The sequence below is a fragment of the Microtus oregoni genome, unplaced genomic scaffold (genome assembly GCF_018167655.1).
Source record: "Microtus oregoni isolate MIOR12 unplaced genomic scaffold, Mior012 000001F_ref0000356, whole genome shotgun sequence".
NCBI lineage: Eukaryota > Metazoa > Chordata > Mammalia > Rodentia > Cricetidae > Microtus > Microtus oregoni.
Window position 1 is genome coordinate 57,834,996 of NW_024543060.1, and position 24,302 is coordinate 57,859,297.

Here is a 24,302-nt window from a genome sequence, read left to right on the forward strand (position 1 = left end):
GGGCGGATGAGCCGTCTGCCCCCGGATTTCGTCCCCAGTCCCCTGCCGTCCCGCCCCCAGCAGCAGAAACAGGCGCGGCCCGGGCGGTCCTAGCTCTGTCCAGCCGCCCAGCGCCGGGCTCTCCGCGGCTCCCCAGACCCCGCCCCCGGCCGCCCGTCACGTGACGACGCGCCCCACCCCCTGCCCCCGGCTCACGTGATCTCGCCTAGAGAGAGCAAACCTGACCCGGCCGGCCTGCGCCCACTCGGTGTCTGTCTGTCTCTCTCGGTCCCCGCGGAGCGCGGCGGCCATGCGGCTCGTGTCCGCAGCCTGGCCCCGGCCGGGCCGCTCACCCGCGGTGCTGCTGCTGCTGTCGCTGCTGGGCTCCTGCCTGGGGCTCATCGGGGCGGCTCGCAGGCCCAACGTGCTGCTGCTGCTCACCGACGACCAAGACGCGGAGCTCGGCGGCATGGTAACGCCTCTCCACGCCCTTCCCCCACTCTCCCGTACCCCTTTTGCTGGGTGCCTTGGCCGTGGGTGGGTGTGCGCAGCCGCTCCGGATCCTCCATGAGCTCAGACGGACCGAAGGACTCGGATTCCTCTCCTGGGCTCACCCGCACGCACGCTCCATGCACACGCTGCCTCTAGTCCGGACCTTCCTGCTGCAGTGACCACTCACCGCTCAGGACAAACCTGTGGAGGCCAGAGATGGATCAGGGAGATCCGAGGCCTCGTCGGCCCCCTTCACGAGGGACCTGGGACGTCGGCATTTGTGCTTCATTGATGACTATAAGTGATGATAGGAGCCAGAGTGGTTGAGAGTGTGTTTTTGCTTAAGAAGCATCAAGAAAAAAAAAATCGGCCTAATTGAACACCTGACTGAGGCAATTCTGTCAGGGCTCCACTTTATAGCTAATGGGTGTTGTGACGCGACTTCATTTCCTTCCCGGAGTCACTTCTGCTCTTTCGAGGTTCTGGAATTTGACCTTAGGGAACATCCACACCAAAACCTGCTCCCCCACCCCCACCCCCTATACCAGGGTCTTGCCCAAGGCTCTGAAGGAGGAGGTGGATTAAGAGGAAACCTCCACTGTTCTGTCCTGGGTCAGCAGTGCTCTCATTTAAAGAAAAAAAAAAAGTCTTTTCCCTTCTCTCTTCAGTTCCCCTTTGGCTCTCAGCTGATGGCCGGAGGGTCCTGCCCTTTCCTCTGTGGCAATAACCTTAGGCTCAGTGCCCTTCAAGTTGCTGGTCCCAGCCGGTCTGTGAGTTGTGAAATCAGTTTAGAGAGTGGCTGCCAACATTTTGGCTTTCCGTGTGTCACATGTGATAATGGTAAGCAGAGCCATAGGTTTCGGGACCGTGAAGTAATGTGTGCCTTGTATTCCGTGGACCTTCTCTGCTAAGTGGCGTTTAAGATGTCAGCGTGGCCACTCAGTCCCACGTAGATCCCGTTGTCTCGTTGCTTTGTAGTTTCCACTGAGCCACGAGGATGCTGAATCTCTTCTCCTGAGTTTTGGGGATGGAGCCCAAAGCCTCATGCACGCTGAGCCAGTGCTCTCGGTTTGAGCTAACCCCCATTTCCTGAACCGAAAGTCTCGATTTAATTTCACTCTTAGATTTTAGGTTTTACTATCTATCACTCCAGCTGTTTCACAGCCTCCTGCTCCCAGAGCTTTCTTCTCTTAATTCCTTTTTCTTTGCTTGTTTCTTGGTTATTTGGTTTTTTTGTTTTTTGGTTTTTTTTTTTTTTTGAGACAGGGTCTCACTGCGTGGCTCTTGCAAGCCTTGAACTCAGAGATCCATCTTCTGCCTCACATGTGCTGGGAGTTCAAAGCTTAAAATAAAAAAAAAAAGATTACTGTTAAAAACCAAATTCTCTTTGTAGCAAAAAGGCGCTCTTAGTTCAGTGAGCTTCTCTTAGCACAGCTGCTGGCCGTGTGTAGTCGAGGTAGTCGAGGTATCATTTGCTCTCTCTAACTTTGTTTCTCCCAGCAGATTCTGTATTTAGGGGTGGGGATGTGCACCTTCCACTGTGGCCTGAACATGGAGGTTAGAGGACAAGGTGGAGGAGTCACCTTGCTCATTCTCCCTGTGGGTCTTGGGAATTGAACTCAAGTTCTCAGGCTTGGCAGCACATCTCCTTGTACTCCATAAGTCATCGTGCTGGCCCTAGCTTCTTTTTGTTTTGTTTTGGTTTGTGAGACAGGGTTTCTCTGTAGCTTTGGAGCCTGTCCTAAAACTCACTCTATAGACCTGGGTAGCCTCGAACTCACAGAAATCAGCCTGCCTCTGCCTCCTGAGTGCTGGGATTGAAGACATAGACAGGCCTGAGAAACCATAACAGATAGAGGGGACAAGATGAACCTGCAGCCTCTGGCTCTTGGGCTGTCAACAACCCGAGTCCAGTTCCCTGAGTCCTGCGATGGTGTTTTTATTTGTTTCAAAGCTGTAGCCCCTAGGCACTTGAGAGAATTCTGACTTTTTTCACAGCCCCTTTCAGAGTCGTGACACTGAGTGTCAGCTAGGATAAGGTGGCGAGCCGAGGCAGGAATGGTGTTCGAGAACCTCCTTGGTACCAGGCAAGGTGTGAGGTGTCTTATATTTGTGTTTCTAACATCACAGAAGCTTGGAGGGACAGCAGTCTTATTTGCTTTCCTAGAACACTGTGGTAGCCCTGCCTTGGCACGTGTCATCTGGTGCTCACACCCGCGGAGGCACTTTGCACTGTGTCTGAGTCTTCAGTGGCATTCTGGAATGTTGTCAGTGGGGAGGTCACCCTTATTCCTTAATTTACGTGTAAAACTTCATGTAAAGAGTGTTTACCATAGAGAGGAATTGTGTTTCAGTTTTTGTAATAGTTGGCAAAGTAAGCAGTTGGGACCCCCCCCCCCCCACACACACACACAGCACATCCACGCTGACTCAGGCCACAGTTTGATATCATAAGGTTTTCATTTACTGTGAATTTTTTTCTTTTCTTTTCTTTTTTCAAGACAATCCATGTCCTACTGAAGGACACTATTGCTTTGATGAAACACTGACAATAAACAGGTTGGGGAGAACGGGGTTTGTTTGACTTACGTACCCATAGACACAGTCCATAAAGGGAAGCCAAGATAGGAACTCAAACAGGGCATGATCCTGGAGGAGAAAGCTGGCGCAGAGACCCTGGAGGGGTGCTGCTTACTGGCTTGCTGCCCATGGCTTGCTCAGCCTGCTTTCTTCTAGAACCCAGGACCACCAGCCCAGGGCTGGCACCACCCACAGTGGCTGGGCTCTCTCCCATTGATCACTAATTAGAAAAATGTTCTATATACAGCCCGATCTTATGGAGGCATTTTCTTACCTGAAGTTCTCTCCTCTCAGATGACTAGTTTGTGTCAAGCTGACCATGCTGTCCAGCATAGTCCAGGAGGACTCGTTAGCTGTGAGGCTGAGGGTGTACCTGAATTCCTGATCCTCCTGCTTCTACCTCCCAAGACTTGGGATTACAGGCATGCACCGTGTTTTTTAAAAAAAAAAAATATGTATGGGTGCTTTGCTCATCTGTGTGTATGTGTGTACAGCCGTGTGTGTGTCCTGGTACCTGCGGAGACCAGGAAAGGCATCAGATGTGCTGAGACAGGACTCAGATGGTCGTGAGCTGCCATGTGGGTGCTGGGAGTCAGACCTGGGTCCTCTGGAAGCGCAGCCAGTGCACTTTCCTGCTGCACCCTCTCTGGCCCCCGGCCTTATCCATCTTATTTGTGGTCAGAGCATCTTTCACATTTAATGTTTCATAGCATTCGTTCCGCGTATTATCCGAGGGTCTATGCTTTTATGAATTTTTCCAGGGTATGGTGTCTGCAAAAGCATGGGCTGTTTCTTAAGTCCTTCACTCTAGGAAAAGGGGTGCTTGGTCAGGAGCCATGCGGAAGGGTAAGGAAAGACTAAATATGACCTGTGTTACCTAACGCAAGATGACTTCCATTGTTCAAAGGAAAGTCAGCCATCGGCTTATCAGAGTCATCTGAGGACGTTCAGAGTGCTGTGCACGATCAGGAGGGTCAGTGGCACCTTCTGTGTTTCTGAAAGGGAGTTTGCTTAGGATGATAAGTAACGTTGCGCCTCCACTCCTGAGAGTGAGTGTGGCTGTTTCTTAATACCGTCACGTGGCTTCCACCTGACCAGCCACTGTCACTTCGAATTAGCACGGACACATACATTCAGTACCGCGCGATTCTTGCCCGGGACCTATTCAGCCATGCGAAGATTATTAACGTAAACATTTGAGTTGAAATTCCTATGAAGCCCTGTGCTGTCTGTCACCTTGTGTTCCCCTTCTGTCCTGAGCTGTTTCTTCCACATTGGCTCCTTCCCATTTTCTCTGTTGGGATATTTGCCTGCCTCAGCCTGTAAGCTCCTCCTCTTCGGCCCATGAATGACCTTAGCCCTGCTTGCCCGCTGTAGGGACCTCTCAGCAAGGTTGCCTCCTTTAAGGGCCCTCCCAGTTGCTCTTCTGAAGTAGCCCCTACCTCCTGCCCGCCAGCTGTGCCACTTGGACCTGCTGTCTTCCCTTTGTAGCACCTGCTACTACCTGAGGTCACCTTCAGTTGTCCGCATCCTAGAACAATACGGTGAGGTCAGGACCTTGTTACCTGCCTTTGCCTCAATCAGTGTGTGGCACATAAAGTATTTAACAAATGTGTTAGCATCACACCTTATATCCTCCTGGAAAACAAATAGTGTCTAGTAGTTTTGCATGTGTACAGACAGTTTGATAACTGAATTCTCTCTCAGTCCCGGGTCTTCCTCTAGGTCAGCAGTTCTCAACCCCTGTGACCCTTCACTAAGTTCCTCATGTTGCGGTGACCTCCAGCCATAAAATTATTTTTGTTGCTAATTCATAACTGTAATTTGCTACTGTTAGGAATCGTAAATATCTGCTATACAGGATATCTGCTATGCGACCCCCAAAGGGGTCTCGACCCACAGGTTGAGATCTCCTCATGGCATCGTCAAAGCTTGACTTGAATGAGTTGGAATTGTCCTTTGGAGACTGCAGGGAAAGGGACGCATTGTTGAAAGCGAGTCTCTTGTTAGCCTAGGTGTGTGTCTGGAAGCTCCACCTTCAAGGAAATACTGTGCCAGGTGGACGCAAGGTTGTATTTAGTCTGTTCTTGGGGTTCAGAGAATTCAGAATCGCACGGACCTCCTCTAGATCCTCGTTGTCTTGCTGTCTAGAAAGTGAACAGGATCAGTGTACCTTTCTTCGTAGTTAAATAACTGCCTTCAAACCTCTGTCCTTTGGGATGAAGTTAACTTTTCCCTGTACTTAGTTCAAAATTGTAGATTTTGAACAAAAGATAAAAAGCAAGAATATAATAATCAGAGTGATAGGACTGGATTTGTAGCTCCCTGGGAGAGCACTTGCCTGGGTGCACCAGGTCCTGGGTTCAATCCCTAGCCCTGAAGGAATGGTGTTCAGGATTGACTGGGTGTGTATGCTACGGAGGGGGCTCAGCAGGACTCTCACTGTCAGAGTCCGTCACGTGGAAGCTTGGAAGCAGTCTGCGAGCCTTGAGATCTTGTGTGGTTTCAGACATTTCAACACTCCATCTAAGTGTTGTCTGAGTAGTGTGTAGGTTTCCTTTCAGATCATTTCATGCCTTGGGGTTATCAGCAATAATAAGAGGGCATTGTGATTTTATTACCTGCAGTCAGCGCGGATGGAGCAGGGCTATGAGCTGTGAACTTCGCTTCCTGCTTGCACAGGGTTCATCTGATTGTAACCAAACCTGTTTGGTTCTGCTTCTACAAAACCATTGCTCTTTTGCTTTGTGTCAGAGCTGACCAAATAAATGACTAAGATAAAGCAAAAGGGGCTGGAGAGATGGCTGAAAAGTTAAGAGCACTTGTTGCTCTTGCAGAGGAGACCAGGATTTGGTTCCCAGCACCCACACAGCCACTAACAACTGCCTCTATGTCCATTTCCAGAGGATCCAGTGTCCTCTTCTGGCCTCTGCAGGTACTGCATGAATGTGCATGGTGCCCAGACATACACAGGCAGGCAAAACACCCGTACACATGAAGTAAATCTAAGTTGTAACCAAACACAAGTGCTGTTTGCATGTTTTATTTTATCAAGCATTGTTTAACAAGAAATTGTTTCCCTTGTAGACACCGCTGAAGAAAACCAAGGCCCTCATTGGAGAGAAGGGGATGACTTTCTCTAGCGCTGTAAGTTTAGAAATCAAAGTCGCGTTGTTAGCTTTCCTATCACATTCTGGGAAAAAAACACTCACGCTGGAATTCTAGTGTGGTTTATGTGGAAGGATTTTTGTTTGTGTTTTTCAGCAAAATGTCTAGCCTGAGGGGTTTTATTAATTCTTTTCATTGAAATGATAAATTAATTGCAGGTTTTTGTTTTGGGGAATGGGTTGTTCTTGATTTTGAGATAGAGTCTGACTATGTAACTCTGGCTGTCCTGGAACTCACTCTGTAGACCAGGGTGGTCTTGAACTCACAGAGATCTGCCTGCCTCTGCCTCTCAAATGCTGGGATTAAAAGGCATGCACCAATGCACTCAACTAATTGCTGATATTCTAGCCTGTCACATAACTAGGGTATTTTATTGAGGTCCTTGCTGTTTGAGGGTTGAAACTAGGTTGTACAAACCAAGAACATTTATGCTATGTAAATTGTTACGGAGTAAAAGTTCCATGAGCTCTGCTAGCTGACTTGAAAACACACATACAACATGTATGGAGTCAGAGACCCCAAATCTAACCATTCATATTCAAGAACCTTACAGAAAACTCCTAAGTGGTGGTGTGGTAGCTTCCTACCAAGAAATCCACTGAGCAGCGTCACAGTGTCGTGCTTGGGTTTAAGCATAGACTCTGAGCCAGATTGCCTAGTTTGAATAGTTACTTATTTATTTATTCACCTGTGTTTTGGTTTTTTGTTTCCCCATTTTAAATGAAGTCTGTACATCCACCTCAGGGTTACCATGGTTACATGGATTGGCACATGTGACGTGCATGCCAGTGTAGGACTACACAGTAAGTTGATTTGGGGTATGTTGTCCACAGAAGGGGAACTGAAGGGGAGAAGGGGAAACGTTTATCACAGTAGTTGTGTGAGGGCAACCTTACTAAGAGTATTCCAGACAAGTGGCATATCTCACGCTTAAGATGAAGGACTCTGCATAATCGGGGATAAGACTTTGGTCATTCAGGGTTCTGGATATCCTTACTATCTTCAGAAGTACATAAAACTATGGGAAAATGACAAAATTATTTCCATTCTTTTGGATTTTTTTTTTTACACCGGGAAAACTCATCCTATATAACAACTTAATAGAACCCAGGGTGGTGGCGCGTGACTTTAATCCCAGCGCTCAGGAGGCGAGATTGGCAGATCTCTGTGAGTCTGAGTTCCAGCCCAGGTTACATAGTGAGACTTTTTCAGGGAGGAAAAAATGGAACAAAAAAAGTTCCATTCCTAATAATAGCAGCAGAAAATTCACTCCAGGAATAGCAAGTGGTAGCCATAAATGGTTAAGATTTATACAAACAACCCAGACACGGTGGCACAGACCTTTAATCCCAGCACGCAGGAAGCAGGGTTAGGCAGATTTTTGTGTGTTTGCGGCCAGCCTGATCTACATAGTCCCAAGATAGCCAAAGCTACATAGTGAGACCCTGTCTTTGGGGAATGTTTGATAATGTTGCTAGGCACATTGTTTTCTATGTGAAGACACTATTATAAAATATAGTTCTAATTAAAGTCAAAACTTTTCTTAGATCCAGTTAAGTGATTTGAAATATTATCTAGAATGATTAAAATGAAGATTGGGTAAGAACCGTCACGATGGTGTGTCATTTGGTATTGGGATTGGTACCAGGGCTGTTGTATCATGCCCAACCACTGGCTTACACATCCGGCCCCAAGGTGGGGTTGCTTTGTGTCAGTACCAGAGATCAACCCCATAAAGGAAGGAATGCCTGAGCCAGTGCTGAAATGAAATGTGCAAATTCAGTAATGATGCCATTCTGGCCATAAAAGGTCACAGGGCAGAAAGGGAAATGTTGCAGTTTCTTTTCTGCTACTGCAGTAGAATACAACAACTGAAAGCAGCATGGGGGCAGAAGGTCTGATCCGTTCATATCTGAGGCAAGTCAGGGAATTCAAGTAGAATCTTGAAACAGGAGCCATCAAGGGAGACCGCCCTGCTGGCCCTGCTGGCCCTGCTGGCCCTGCTGACCCTGCTGGCCCTGCTGGCCCTGCTGGCCTGTTAGCTTTCATTTGTTCCTTTTGTTTCGTTTTTCAGGATTTCAGTGTAGACCAGGCTGGTCCTAAACTCAGAGATCCACCCACCTCTGCCTCCTGAGTGCTGGGCTTAAAGTTGTGCGCCACCATGACTGGCTTTTCTAGCTTTCTTATACAACCCAGTACCACCTGCCTGGGGAATGGTGTCACCCACAGTGGCTTGGATCCTCCTGTGTGGATTCACAATCAGGACACTCTGACCCTTCTGGGTCAGAGTGACAGGAGGCAGGGCTGGAGAGGAGGTCCCACAGTGGCAGCTGCCCGCTGCACCATCCTGAGGACTGGAATGTGGGTTCATCGACCGTGTAGCAATGGTTGTAACCATGGCCCCATTATAAGGGACCTGACACCCTCTGCACCCACACACAAATGACAAACACTCATGAGTACACACACTCACACATCCATGTAAATAAAATCTTTGTAAGGCAAAAACTTGAAAAAAGAGTTACAGAGGACAAACACATTTGATTATAAAGAAGGAAAAAGTGAGTGTTCATGTGGAGACCATCACCCTCCTGAGCGTTTTCAAACTCCAGTCAGAGAGCTGGAGGCTCAGCTTGGTGGGGGCGTACGATCAGGATGTGCTGGGCCCTGACCTTTCTGTCCTAGCACCTAAAGGGGAAAGCAGTCCAAGTCCAACTTGAAAGGCAGGAAAACAGCAGCAAGTACTTAAAAGGAAACAGTAATGCTAGCATGAATTCCAGATGATCAGTTTTTGTGCTAGGAAACAAAAAGTAATGGGTCTAATAACAGTGTGTGTGTGTGTGTGTGTGTGTGTTCGTTCCCTTCCCCATCTTCACTTCCCTTTTGTTGCCCCCCCCGTCCAGCGTCCTTCTGCTTTCATGTTGTATGTATCCTGTTTACCACCCCCACTTTGACCCCAATCTCTTCCACCTCTCTCATCATCTCAAGTAGCAACTTGTTCACTTTTTTTTTTTTTTAATCTACTCTGTTGCTTCTGATGAATGACTTGAGCAGCTCTGGAGTGCGCCATGTGTATAGAAAGAGCTCTGCTCCAGGAGACCCTGAAATTAAAATGCAAGCATCGAGTGCTTTTCCCTCTCAGTGAGTCTTTTTTGTGGTCTGACCTCACCCTTTGCTTCTGTCCCTGTAGTATGTGCCAAGCGCTCTTTGCTGCCCCAGCAGAGCCAGCATCCTGACTGGGAAGTACCCACACAACCATCACGTCGTGAACAACACTCTGGAGGGGAACTGCAGCAGCAAGTCCTGGCAGAAGATCCAGGAGCCAAGCACGTTCCCCGCCATCCTCAGATCAATGTGCGGTTATCAGACCTTTTTTGCTGGGAAGTATCTGAATGAGGTGTGTTGAACGATCTTTTCCTTTCCTATGATGGCATTTGAATGTGAATTAATATATTTCCTGAGAATAATTTTTTTTCTCATTGGTGTCAATTCAAGTCATGCTATTAAAGAGTTATTTGCAGCTTTTTGCTGACCTGCGCATTCAGCAGACAAACACAGGTGCTTGGGTTCTGTAGTTGCTTTCCTTCTACCCAGCCCCCACAGCATTTATTTACAAATTGTCCTGAGTGCTCTTCCATCTGTCTCTGCTTCCCTGTTCTCTCCAGGGATTCTGGTCACAGGGCTGTCACAGCATCTTCCTTTCCATTTCCTCTTTTCCAGCATCAAGTGGGGGGCTTTTGCTCCCAGCCTCTGCTCGGGTCTCATGGGATCATTTCTTAATTAGAACAATTCAGTGTGCAGCTCCTTTTCTACCTTCAGGGTGAGAATAGACTGAACAACCAGACTGTGGGGAAACTGATCAAGGAACGGCCCCATGGGCAGTGCGGCTGTGGGAACATCTGGCTGGCCCCGTGGGGCTGGGCGGGCGGTGCCTCACTGTGGCCTGTCACCTCGAGGCCCGTAGCCCCAAGTTCACCGCCTGGGTCTCAGTTTTCTTAGCATCTGTGCTGTGTTGGGGGTGTTTGGGTTCTCTAGTGATGGCTGAAACGGGGTGCAGGGTGAAGAGACAGTGTGCATTTTCTCACACCCTTTTCCTGCAGTAGCCAGAGGTCTGTATCTGGTCTGGATTTTCTCCGCTCCTTCCTCCCTGTCATTGAGGGGATAGCTCTGTGACCTGTGAGTCAGTTTGAGAGAATCATGGAAAGTCGAAAGATGCTCTGTCGCGGGGTCAGAGACCTTTGATGGCCGGGAGGGAACTTAGGCTGCTTTGCACAGTGAAGGTCATCTGATGTGTATGTAATGATGTTTCCAGAGATTCCATCCTGCCTTAAATGGCAGCACTAACTGTGTTTAGGTAGGGAAAGTGTACTGTAGTCACAATCATTTTACCGGGTAACTTGGCCTTCAAACTTAGATTTCATCAGGACAGCTGAAGTAATGATCCATGGTCTGATTCTCTAGGCTGTTGTCAGCCAAGGGTCGTAGCTCAGCTCTCACTCCATGAGAGTCCCCTGCAGTAGCCAGACGGTGAGTGTTGGGCTTCGTAGGCCACACACCATGTCCTAGAGCTATCGCGGCGGCGTCATAGCGTAGGTGCAGCCTGCTCTCCGAAGTGTGTTCAGATACAGCCTCTGCATTGAAATCTGACCAGCTCTGTACATTTAAATGATGAAATGGCACACTGGCCGTTCAGAACAGGGGCAGGCAGGATTTAGCAGTGACCAGTTACTGACTCCACTGAAGAAATGGCTTGAGTTAGGGAGTTCTTTATTCTTTAACTATTTGTGTGTTTGGGGCAGTTGTACGCTGCTGTGTTTTAGGCCCTGGCCGAAAGGTGTGCTCGGTTGACTGTTCTTTCTGGTCTGGTCATATCTAGGGAGTTCTAACATCCTGCTTGGTTGTCTTTTCAGTACGGAGCCCCGGATGCAGGTGGCCTGGAGCATGTTCCTCTGGGCTGGAGTTACTGGTATGCCTTGGTAAGTGACTGTTAAGGTCAGTGGCGACTAGTCACAGCCCCAGATGCAAAATATATGTGCTCTGACTTAGCCCCATTGCCAACACAAGTCTCACTTTATGGAAAACTGTTTGTCTCCTTAATGACAGTCTGTGGACTGGTGAGTCACTCGGTTCCAAGTGTTTTCCCACCATTAGTGGACTGGTCGTCCTGACCCATGTCTGGCTTCTAAAACCACACAGACTTACGAAACTCTTCTGGTCTATGGTGATGTCCCCCAAACCCAATTCAGTATTGGCTTGAGCAGTTGTCCCTCTTACTTCATAGAGCCCAGCAGGAGCTCACACTCTGGACTCAGATTTTGAATTTCCTTCCTCCTTTCTACAGGAGAAGAACTCTAAGTACTACAACTACACGCTCTCCATCAACGGGAAGGCGAGGAAGCATGGTGAGAACTACAGCGCCGACTACCTGACGGACGTTCTGGTGAGCTCTGGGGCCGGTGCCATCTAGACAGGCGAACCTCCAGAGGGTGCTAGTCTTGGGTCTCGTGTCCTCATGATCCCTACAACTCTAGTGGCTGCCTCAGATGTCCTTCAGGGCTCTGTGGCGGTGGAGCCCTCCTGTCCTCACACGTGTGTGATGGAAACCGTGGTGCAGCCGTTCCCTGATAACTGAACAAAGCCCAGTTCCTCGGAGGGGAGGGCAGCCTCTTCACGACCAGCAATTAACCTGCCGTGGGTGTGTGGTCGTGTGCACACATGTCTCTGTCGCTTCGTTAGGGGCTGATAGGTTAGACGAAGGGAAAGGGTGACTTAGGTAACTTTTGAGCAGAAGCCCGAGGGAGGTTAGAGTAACCAATACAGACAAGGGAGGATCCATCGCGAGTGCTTTGGCCAAACAGAAGTGAGTCTTGAAGAAAACCACAGGAAGCTGTAGAGCTTGTGGTGTGAAAGAATTAAGACAGATGCTCTTTAGTGTTGGGAGATACGAGGGCATGAACGGGCTAGAATGAAATGATTAAAGAATGTGGGATCAGTTCTGCCCTTCCTTCCACCATGATGGGATCAGTTCTGCCCTTCCTTCCACCATGTTGGGATCAGTTCTGCCCTTCCTTCCACCATGTTGGGATCAGTTCTGTCCTCCCACCATCTTGGGCTCAGTTCTGCCCTTCCTTCCACCATGTTGGGATCAGTTCTGTCCTCCCACCATCTTGGGCTCAGTTCTGCCCTTCCTTCCACCATGTTGGGATCAGTTCTGTCCTCCCACCATGTTGGGCTCAGTTCTGCCCTTCCTTCCACCATGTTGGGATCAGTTCTGTCCTCCCACCATGTTGGGCTCAGTTCTGCCCTTCCTTCCACCATGTTGGGATCAGTTCTGTCCTCCCACCATGTTGGGATCAGTTCTGCCCTTCCTTCCACCATGTTGGGATCAGTTCTGCCCTTCCTCCCACCATGTTGGGCTCAGTTCTGCCCTTCCGCCATGCTGGGATGTCTGGGAGGATACGCAGCTCATCAGGCTTGGCAGCACTTTACCTGCTGAGCATCTCACTGGCCCCCTAACGTTCTTTGAGGCCATATAGCCATCATTATTTTAAGTTAATGCTAAAATAGACAATTTACTATGTCTTACTGTTTGGGGAGCATAACAACCTCTAGGTCTCGTAAAGTTAAGGTCTCAGTTGCTTTCCTTGGTAGACATATCAAGGTTGTAAGCATTGTCCAAACCAAATTAGTATTCCAGCAGTGTGTTGCGCATGAGGGCCTTCTGTATTTGTGTTGATTTCATTGGTTGTATAAAGAAGCTGCTTTGACCTTTTGATAGGGCAGCCCTTAGGTGGGTGGAGTAGACAGAACAGAATGCTGGGAAGAAGAGAAGTGTGGCAGATGCCATGCTTCTCCTACCCAAGATGGACGGTGGTTAGACTCATTCCGGTAAGCCACAGTCAAGTGGCGATATACATTAATAGAAATGGGTTAATCAAGATGTGAGAGTTAGCCAGTAAGAGGCTAGAACTAATGGGCCAGGCAGTGTTTAAATGAATAGAGTTTCTGTGTAATTATTTCGGGTGTAAGCTAGCCGGTCCTGCCACCCTCATACTACATGCATGACTGTGACGTGAAATACATTAGAGATTCGTAGCCACACTGTCTACCAAGAGAAACTTCCCTATTGGATGTGCAGTTGCTAGGCGGGGGTAGGAGATGACAACTCTCTGTGTGTGTCAGGCCAATCTCTCCCTGGACTTCCTCGACTACAAGTCCAACTCTGAGCCATTCTTCATGATGATCTCCACTCCAGCACCCCACTCACCTTGGACAGCTGCACCTCAGTACCAGAAGGCTTTCCAGAATGTCTTTGCACCAAGAAACAAGAACTTCAACATCCATGGGACGGTAGGTTCCTCCAATCCGTTAAGTAAGCCTCACTCTCCGTATCTAGCAGGCAGGGAGCCTTGGAAGAAGTCCCCTCCCCCCAGAGCTCCCAGAGGGACCATTGCACTTGTACCTAGTGCAGTTTTCAGGGATACAGACAGAAAGTTCCTGCCACACATCAGTGAGCAGCTGGAAGAGATTCCCAGGAATGGTAAAGACACCACCACTCCTGATGCTAGGCATGTCTCCTTCCTCCTCTGTCCTGGTAGCTGTGTCTCTAGAACATCTGCCCTTGCCGCACCTTCAGGGCTTCTCACTGGCCCAAAGCATGAGAAGGAAGGTGGCACAGTGCAGCGTGTGTAGGGATGACAGGCTGCCAGATTAAACCACAGCCAAGCGGTTGCCTCATCTGTTAACGGCGCCTGTATCTTAAGCTGTGTAGACCAGGAAGGTCTCAGACTCACAGTGACCCTCATACTTCTGCTTCCTGATTGCTGGGATTAAAGGTGTGTGCCACCATGCCTGTCTCCTTGAAGTATTCTTTAGTTAGTGAGTTATGCATCCTTTGGCAGAGGGTGTAAGCAGGTCCCCATTGCCTGAGTCTTCCCGAGAAGTCACAGTGCTTCTAATGTACAGAATGAGTCTTGGCATCAGAGCCAGGAGCATCAGTTTCTGTCTGTGAAATGAGCAGGAGTTTATGCTCCTGTTCTCCTAAAGGGGGCGGCCTCGAGCCTTTGATTACTGTAATGGTTACAATGGAGAGAAGCATCTGACATACTCTCAGCCACACCACAGGCGTATGCTTGTTACAGTGGAAGCTGACTTAACTAGTGGACTAGTCTCATTTTTGTGTTCCAAAAAGAAGTTCCCGGGGAGCAGCAGTAAGATTGAAAACCTTGAGTTACATAAGTCACAGGACTTTCCAGTCACATGATCTCATGGGAACCTCCGACAAGAGAACTTAAGATTAAATTTCTAAAACCTGTTAACCGAGGAACAGTTTCAGGAGTGTAGTTTGAAAGTCGTCACTTAGAGTCTTGTGAATACAAGATAATTGATGGCATACGGGGATGTTTTTGTTACTTAAAATGTGGCTACTATGTAAATAAAAAAGTCCCTCTTGCCTGGCAGTGGTAGTGCATGCTTTTAATAGAGACAGGCAGATCTCTGTGAGTTCAAGGCCAGCCTGGGCTACAAGAGCTAGTTCCAAGACAGGCACCAAAGCTACACAGAGAAACCCTATCTCCGTCTCTAGCTCTGTTTCAAAAAGAAAAGGAAAAAAAAAAAAAGATTCCTCCAGAATTGAAGGGGTTTTTGTTATTTTTTTAAGATTTTGTTTGTATTTTTAAATGTGTGTCTTGGCTGTGGGTTTATGTTGTGGGTACAGTACCCAAGGAGGCCAAAAGAGGGCTCAGATCCCCTAGAACTGGAGTTACCGGCAGTTGTGAGCTGCCGAGTGTAGACTGCTGGGGACCACGCTTGCCTGCTCTGCTAGTGTGTCAGATGTGTAAAACTTGAGGTTTTAAACCCAGGGTTTTTCTGGGGATGTCAGTCTCCTGAGCTGACAGACCGTGGAATGCAGGGCCATACAGGCAGAACTTAGAGAGAGGTAAGGTAGAGCTTGCCTGTAGATGATGGGATTAGAGTCACCAGCTGAATCTCACTTTAGCTGATGGCTTCTCTGTGGACCAGATTGTCTGAACACTGCTGCCAACCAAAGAGCGCGGGGTGTTTAGCAGTGGGAGGCTGGTGGAGTACTGGAGTAGTCCATCTGTCCATCTGTCCATCTGCAGAGCTGAGAGGCAGTTTGTCATGTGATTATCAACCTTCCTAATGCTGCGGCCCTTAATACAGTTCCTTATGGAGTGGTGACCTCCAGCCGTAACATTATTTTTGTTGCCACTTCATAACTGTAACTCTGCTGCTGTTACGGATCATAATGTAATACCTGATACGCACGATATCTGGTGGATTCAGAAGCACTGTTCGCGATAGTTTGCTAGAGTGTAGATGGTCCTTTGTCTTCCCTGGTATGTGACGGTGATGACCTGGTGTAACATTGGTTTCTTCTGAACTTTAGAACAAGCACTGGCTAATTCGGCAAGCCAAGACTCCCATGACGAACTCTTCAATACAGTTCCTAGATGATGCGTTCAGAAGGAGGTAAGCGCTGCGGTGGTGAGGTTTTGTTTTATTATTAAGACCGTTCTCAGTGTGCATGGTTTTAGGCTAGAGGTGGCCACTGTGTTATTCCTGAGCAAACGGAGGCAGGCCAGTGGGAGAAGCACTTGGGGCACTGACACCCCACCAGCAGGCGTTCGTCTGCCTTCCAGTGCATGACTGATTAAAATGTCTACTTTTAAGACTTGGTAAGGAAGTGACAAACTTGAACTATTTGCTTGACCATTTTTCCCCAAGCTTAAAGGAAAAGCTACATAGAAATCAGAGCAAATAGTGAGCAGAGTATTTATCTTTGATGTTTGGGAGTTGAAAGACGTGCTAGGTCAATTTTTGTGAAAATTCACTACTTTTCTCTTTTCTTTTTTCTTTTTCTTTTGACTTTGGACCAGAGGTCAGTAAACATTTTTTGTAGGATCAGATAATAATCATAGCAAATGTTGTAAGCTTGCAGGCCGTGTGTCTCAGCATAAAGGTAGCCTTAGGCAATATGAAAATATTGCTATATGTCAATAAAACTTTATAAAAACAGGCAGTAGACAAGCTTTGGCCTCTTGCCTGTAGGCCAATGCCTAGTGTTTGGACTAGTAAACAGTAGTGTGGCACAGACTTATTTGAACCAACCTATAGTGATCTATGCTGAATTAACAACTATCCTTTCTAATTAAGTCTATTCCCAAACAGTAAAAGATAAAGTTTGCTCATTATTAAAAGCCTGATTTATTTCTTTGGAAACAGATTTGAAATAAAGTAATTATTATGTTCTGGAATTTTCTTTTTCTTTTTTTTTTTTTTTTTGGTTTTTCGAGACAGGGTTTCTCTGTAACTTTGGAGCCTGTCCTGGAACTCGCTCTGTAAACCAGGTTAGACTCGAACTCACAGAGGTCCGCCTGCCTCTGCCTCCTGAGTTCTGGGATTAAAGGCGTGTGCCACCACCACCCGGCAATGTTCTGGAATTTTCTAATCTGTCTTTTGCAATGACAGAATCTGGGGGACAGACTGAGCTCTTGGTGTTTGCTTTAGTGGGATGGGTGTTTTTGTGCAGCCATTGCCCCTGAAGTTGATTCCACCCTGTGTTGGTTCCCAGGTGGCAAACTCTGCTCTCGGTTGACGATCTCGTGGAGAAGCTGGTGAAGAGATTGGACGTCACCGGCGAGCTGGACAACACGTACATCTTCTATACCTCAGACAACGGCTACCACACAGGTGAGGCAGGGTCAGCACTGTCGTCCGTGAGAACACATCCCCATTGTCACCGTGTGGCCGGAGTACAGCGCTTCACAGCAGACTTGCCAGGCTGAGGCACAGAGAAGATGAGCTCCTCTGTAGGATAAGTCAGACAGGAGACAGAAAGCTGTCCTGCGGGCAACTTTAGTACGAAGTCTTGCAGTTTGGGGACATTCCTGGTTTTTGAAAGCGGCAGTTTGAGTGGACTCGGTGCCACTGACTTGCGCCTCCTCCAGCTAAAGACGAGGGTCCCTTTCTGTGTCTTTGTGTTTCCTCTTAGCTGGCGCGAGGCTTTCGCCTGTGCATTGGTGCAGCATTCACTACATCATCATGGCTGTTCCTTAACGGGCAGAACAGGAACTGGAGTGGCTGTGTGTGACAGCGAGGCTGTTGTAACTGAACTAACTGAACAGGCTAAGGAGCTTGAGGCCTGGTCAGCATCCATCCTGCCTCTTTGAGTAGAGCACTAATGAGAAACACCTTCCTGTCTTCCTGCTCATATTTCAGCTACAGATGGCCAGTACTGTGCATTCTGACCTCCTCCCTGTGGTGTTCTCTGTGTGTAGGGGTGGGGGGCAGGTGTCACGGTGGCTCTGACAGTCAGACTGCAGCCCTTACACCACTGAGCCCTTGGGTTTTTGATTGGGGTCTCACTTTATCTCTCAAATTGACCTTGACCTCATGATCACCCCCACCGTGGCCTCAAATGTGGGGATTAATTACCGTGTACCTTGGTATCCGGCTATTTTCTAAAGGTTTTGAAGGCACTTGGGAATCCACAAATAGTTCCATGGGCATCTAATTTATCAAGCAGATAACTCTACTTACGACCTTGAATTTTGAGTTCTTCCAAGTCTCAAACTTCCTGAGAAAAGTGCCCCCTCTGTCCTGTGGAACACTTCTTATTCTGGATTTGGCTAGTTACCATCTGGTGAGGGAGGCCTTGCTTATTGATTTCCACTCCGTTTCCTGTAGATCGGTACTGATAGATCTGGAGACCTGACACAGGCTAGTGTCTTCAGGTCAGCAGGCTGCCCCAGAGATGCCGTCCATGCTATACTTCCTGCCTCCAGTTTGTGAGGCCATGGTGTCTGGTTGTGCCTCTCTGGGGACACCAGTGTGGATTGATGGGCCAGGCGGTGTAACACGGTCCCTTCCTCTGGACCTGTCATTGAGATTCCCTTGGAGGTTGTTGCTGAAACTGTACCTCAAACCAAACTGCCATATGTTGACCTCTTTGTTCTATCCCCATGTGTCTGCCGGATCTCCTCAGGAGGCCTTTCTGCCTTCATGGCCTTGACTGCGGTGTACCGGGGGATGGGGCATGTTTCTCTCTTTATGTGGCGGTGTTGGAGTGGCACCATTCACCTGGATCAGCTCACATGTGCATACATGTTTCCATGCTTGCCTCTCGTTCCTTCCCGACATTGTTTTGCTCAGTTTGCCCTGTTTAGAACAGGTCATTTTTAGTTACTTACCTGGAGAAGGTAAACTCAATTATTTTTCCTGTCTTGTGCTGAAAAGGACCCCAGGCAAGTTAAGCTTTGTATTATAAAACTAGAATTAAGGGGCTGGAGAGGCAGCTCAGTGGTTAAGTGGAGTGCTTCCGGAGGACCTGAGCTCAGTCCCCAGACCCATGTTAGGTGACCTGTAACTCCAGCTCCTGGAGATCCAGCATCTTCTTCAGCCTTCAAGGGCATGCACACATGCAGCATACTTTCACACAGATACACACATAATCACACACAAATGCTCATGCAACACATAGATCTTAAAACAGCGTCTTTTCAGTTTCTCAGTGGCTCAGAAGGTGTGTGTGCTGCCAGCGTCCTGGCTCTGCACTGACCTTGTGTGTTTTGTTTCAGGGCAGTTCTCTTTGCCAATAGACAAAAGACAGCTGTATGAGTTTGATATCAAAGTTCCACTGCTGGTTCGAGGGCCTGGAATCAAACCAAACCAGACAAGCAAGGTAGGTGCCTGACTACAGCCAACCCTGTGTGGAGGTCGTACTCGCCTTGAAAAGTCGGCAGTCACTCCTGGGAATGCTCTTCTGCCCTTGGGAACCTTGGAAAGTGGGGCTCTTCTCTCCCCCAGCTGTCCACCGCCATGTGTGTATGTCATGTCAGCGTGCACAGCTTTGGTTCATTTCAGGATTTACTTCTGGCCCTAGAGATTCTCATAAGAGTCACCATCGGAAATTGTGTGGTTTATTTCTTTCCAGTTTTCATGTGTGTGTTGACAGAGGTTTCTGTCCTGCGTGGTCCCGCAGCCATTCAATCTCAAAGAAATACACAGAGGTCTACATTAATCATAAACTGGTTGGCCTATTAGCTTAGGCTGATTATTAACTCTTATAATTTATATTAGCCCATAATTCTAGTCTGTATTAGCCACGTGGCTTGGTACCTTTATCAATAAGGCATTCTCATCTTGCTTCCTCTGCATCTGGATGACGACTGCAGTCTGACTTTTTCCTCTTACCAGAATTCTCCTGTTCTTGTCGCCCCTTGTTGTCCAAGTTTCTGTCCTGTCCAGTTCCCACAATTGTTAAGTCCCAAAGAAATCACATGGAGGTCTACATTAGCTATAAACTGATTGGCCCATTAGCTCAGGCTTCTTATTAACTCTTATAACTTATATAGCCCATTATTAACCCATTATTCTTGTCTGTGTTAGCCACATGGCTCAGTACCTTTTTCAGCAAGGCAGTCATATCTTGCTTCTTCTGTGTTCGGGTCAGGACTGCAGAGGAATGGGCTTCCTTCTTCCCAGAATTCTCCTCTTCTCATTGACCCGCCTCTACTTCCTGCCTGGTTGCCCTGCCTCTACTTCCTGCCTGACTACTGGCCAACTGGCGTTTATTTAAAATATAATTGACAGAATACAGACAGTTCTCCCACACCAGCCCCCGTCTCTACTTCCTGCCTGGTTGCCCCGCCTATACTTCCTGTCTGGCTGCTGGCCAATCAACATTTTATTAAAACAATAGAAGACCATTGTCTCACAGCATGTGTGAATGTGTGTGTTTTTCTGTGTGTGTGTACACATGGGCAGTACATGCATATGTGTATGCATGCACATGTATATGCATACATGTAGAGGCCCAAGGTTGATATCTGTAATCATCCTTGATCAGTCTTCCATTGTATTCTTGATTGCTCTCCCACCATATTCATTGGGGCAGGCTGTCAGTCAAACTCAGACCCCACTGATAAAGCTAGTTTTGCTACCCAACATGCTCTGCTCCGTCTCCACCTTCCAAAGCTGGAGTGGAGGTCAGGTTGCACAACCACCTTGGCTCCAGAGATGTGAAATCTGGTCCTCACGCTTTCCTGGCAAGCACTAAGTGCTGACCGCCAGCACAGTCCACCCTGTGAGGTCATGAAGGAAGGATTGTGATTGGCCTGCGGTATAGAACAGACACCCAGCACCCACTTTTCATTGCCCTTTCAGTGTGGATTGAGACCTGGTGTGGGCCCTCGTGGTACAGCAGAACACCGCAAGCTTTGCATGTGAAACTCCCCGGGCATCTGCTACTGGGCTGACCTCACTGCGTGTAGTGAGGGGCTGTGAACAAATGCCCATCCACCCCAGTTAGGGCACCAATGGGAAACCAAAGCCGTGGCTCCACCTGGCGAAGCTCATGAGTCAGTGATTTGCTGGGGCTCCTTAGAGATGGCGCAGGGGCTTAATCTCTGGAAAGCCTATCCCAGAATGGGCGGTGAGTGATAAGAGACACTTCGCTGGGGCCCTCTGCAGCTAGAAGCTCCACCAAGGAGTCTGCTCCATTCTATCGATTGTTGCTGCTCCCAGTTTCATGAGTCTACATGCAGGAGAGCACACTCTCAGGCACTTTGTTTTCCTTGCTAAGCTTGTTTGCTCTGTCCCCTTCTGGCCTGTAATGTGCAGCATATTCTGCAGCTTCCATTGGCCAGTGTCCTTTACCAACCATCTCACTGGGACTCTTTGTTCCTAGAGGTGGTGGCCACCGTGATCCTGAACACGTCTCTCTAGTGGTCAGGAGATGGCAGTAGGTTCTCCCAGCTATGTCTTCTCTCTTCTTGATTTCACGTTGTCACCTAAGCTCTGGGACCAGAGAAAATGAACAGACACATAAAGCTAAAATTGTAAGATGGGTTTCCAGAGGACTCGAACTTACGGGTATGTGGGAGGTCTGGCCTGTATGCAGTGGTGGTAGTGGTGGGTGCTGATGCTCACCTCGCTTTCTTCCTACCTTTCACCTACTTCCTGTTGCCACATCCATGGTGCAGCACTGTTAAGTTGCTCCCAGAAAGGTAGACTGGCCTTCACAGCCATCATTTGTGCTACATTTGCTCTTATCAAGACCTCTGTTCCACTACAAGTGTTGGCCCTTTCTGGTCAGGCCCCTCCTCTCAAAGGAGGCGAGCTGGGAAGGTCAGCAGATCTTAAGGCTGGCATTTGACCTGAGTGCCGGTTCTGTCTCAGCAGGATGTGCACGTCTTGTATTCTGTGGGAAAGAAACTGAATGGGAGCAGAGTGAAATGTGCCCATCAGCGGCGGGAGGAACAAACTGTTCCTTCTTTTCATCAGCTTACTCTGCCAAGCAAATATTCAAATCCGAAACCGCGCCTCTTCTAAGCATTTAAATGGTGTCTGGTTCATCATCAGAGCTATATCATATCGACATGTGGAGTTCTGAGTGCTGTGTGAATGGACCCGTGAGATCATGCCCTCTTACCCCATCCCATCGGGGAAGGAACTAAAGGGTCAAGGGAATTATCTGAGCTTACATGAGTTAATAAGTAGCAGAGCCCTGCCTTGCAATTCACGGTGTGACTCAGAGTCCATGCACTGGCAATGGTATTTACTCGGTACATTTTCTTTTTCTTTTTTTTTTTTTTTTTGGATTTTCGAGACAGGGTTTCTCTGTGGCTTTGGAGCCTGTCCTGGAACTAGCTCTTGTAGACCAGGCTGGCCTCAAACTCACAGAGATCCGCCTGCCTCTGCCTCCCGAGTGCTGGGATTAAAGGCGTGCGCCACCATCGCCCGGCTACTCGGTACATTTTTATGACGGCGTTGCCTGCCTGAAGTCCTGGGCATAGCAAGAAGCAGCCAGGGAAGATAAATTCTTAAATCCTTGCATCTGAGAAGACAAGAAACTTTAGCCAGGAGAGGCCTCTGGGCATTGAAGCAGAGACCTAGATGTTGAGGAGAGTGGAGTCACATGGTCCGTGGATCCAGCACTCTGAGCGGAACAGTGGGAAAGCAAAGACATTAGAGCAGGCAAGGGAGGTGGCAGCATTTGTACGGACCACTTTCCCCTCTCAAGGAAACCATACCTCTCCTCGGCTTTGGCACAACTGGCTGCTGCTTCTGACTGAAATGCCCACCTCAGCTCCCCAGCCTGCTTGTCTTTAAAGGCTCTGGAGTGGGGTTCCCCTAGGAAGGGTCTTATCACTTTCCCTTGCCTGGCATCCATACCTCTCTATACCTTCATCATCCTGTTGAGTTTACTGCTTGTTCCTCTGTGGTCCCCTACTGAGAATATAATACCTCACATTCCACATGCACTGGGCTCACCCACACTGGTCATACCTCATGCTCAGATACAGTGGGGTCCACACACACTGTTAAGATGGATTTGTAGTAAGTAGAGTCAGGACTGAGAAGAGCTGTGTCTGTTGTCACCATGGGGTTTTGTCACACTCGCTGGGCTGACAGGTGTGCAGTAGAAGTGTGAACTGCGGGGAGCGGGGTGGGGGGCCTAGAGAGGAGCTCAGCAGTTCAGAGCAGGGGCTGCCCTGGCAGACAGCACAATTCTGCCCCCAGAACCCACATGAAGGCTTATGCTCAGTGTTGGGGATCTGATGGCACCATCTTCTGGGGTCCTTGGCACCAGGCATACACATGGTACTCACATATATGTGCAGGCATGTCTGCATGGCACTCATACACATGAGATTTTAAAAGTCTTCAAATAAAAAGAACGTCAGGGAGCATTACTGTGTGTTGGCAATCACCAAACAGCCAGTGGCTCTGTTTGATCTATGGCCTGAGCTACCTGTCACTACTCAGAAGCAGAGATAGAGTGTGTCTGTCAGAGCCAAAGTTGACCGATTTTTCTCCTCCGGCGAGACATCAGTCTAGGTCTAGATTCTGCAGTAGCAGTTCCTCAAAGAAGCTTTAGAAAAGGAACTATTTCAAAACTGCTCTGGCCCAGGGGAGGTAGATCTGATTAGAAGTCAGGAGGCTACCTGTTAGCTCTAAGACCCTGACAAAGTCCTGCTGCTCTCCCTGGTCCTCAGATAGGGAGGGTGTTAGGTTTCCTCTCTCTCTCTCTCTCTCTCTCTCTCTCTCTCTCTGTGTGTGTGTGTGTGTGTGTGTGTGTGTGTGTGTGTGTGTGCATGCGTGCAGTACCCACAAAGGCCAGGACAGTGTTGTAACAGCAATTCTCAACTTGTGACCCCTTTTGGGGGTTGCATAACAGATATCCTGCATATCAGATATTTGTATTATAATTCATAACAACAACAAAATTATAATTATGAAGTAGCAACAAAATAGTTTTATGGTTGGGGTTCCCACAACATGAGGATGGTACTCAATGGTCCCAGCGTGAGGACAGTTGAGAACCAGTTCCCTATAACTAGAGCTAGAGGCAGTTGTGAGCCGTCCAGCCTGGGTACTGGGAACTGAACTCAAGCTCGCTGGGAGAGCAGCAAGTGCTCTTAGCCTCTTAGCCGTTGAGCCATTTCTCCAGCTACCATCATCTCTACTGGCTGACACCCTGGGCTTCTTCCTACCTAGAGAAGCTAAAGGCAGATCCAATGCTGCCCCTTAGCTTTGGTGGCGCTAGACTCTCATAGACTCCAAGCTCTTTTGCCAAATGAACCCTTGGTGCCTTCTGAGGTGCTGTGTGACTTGCCTTAGGTAGCCCTACATGGTTGTTTAATATCAGAGCTAAGTGTCTGGAAACCTGACCGTGTTCTGAGAGCACATCCCCTTGTTTTCAGTGATTTTGCAGGATTGTATTTCTTTCAGAGCTAACTATACACTCGTGAGACCAATGGCAGATTCAGTTAATTCTCTGCTCATAACCTGTACCCATGAGGTCTCTGGATCTCTTGAAACCATCTACTTCATAGGAAAATATCATGTCCTATTTAGAGAGGACACAGTGATTGTGTGTATATAGGAAAATATCATGTCCTATTTAGAGAGGACACAGTGATTGTGTGTATATAGAAAAAGATCATGTCCTATTTAGAGAGGACACAGTGATTGTGTATATATAGAAAAAGATCATGTCCTATTTAGAGAGGGCACAGTGATTGTGTGTATATAGAAAAAGATCATGTCCTATTTAG

The 24,302-nt window shown here is 48.2% G+C and overlaps 1 protein-coding gene across 1 annotated transcript in view; it reads left to right on the top strand.

The window, feature by feature from the left end:
• The first annotated feature begins 206 nt into the window (after window positions 1-206).
• The window catches only part of Gns (glucosamine (N-acetyl)-6-sulfatase), a 36,362-nt gene continuing 12,266 nt past the window's right edge, over window positions 207-24,302 (top strand). Inside the window, exons 1-9 of the mRNA XM_041672316.1 lie at window positions 207-451; window positions 6,139-6,198; window positions 9,410-9,616; window positions 11,130-11,195; window positions 11,561-11,659; window positions 13,402-13,569; window positions 15,629-15,711; window positions 16,814-16,932; window positions 18,819-18,922. Coding sequence (XP_041528250.1) covers window positions 290-451; window positions 6,139-6,198; window positions 9,410-9,616; window positions 11,130-11,195; window positions 11,561-11,659; window positions 13,402-13,569; window positions 15,629-15,711; window positions 16,814-16,932; window positions 18,819-18,922 — 1,068 coding nt within the window. The 5' untranslated portion in view covers window positions 207-289. The remainder of the gene's footprint in view (window positions 452-6,138; window positions 6,199-9,409; window positions 9,617-11,129; window positions 11,196-11,560; window positions 11,660-13,401; window positions 13,570-15,628; window positions 15,712-16,813; window positions 16,933-18,818; window positions 18,923-24,302) is intronic.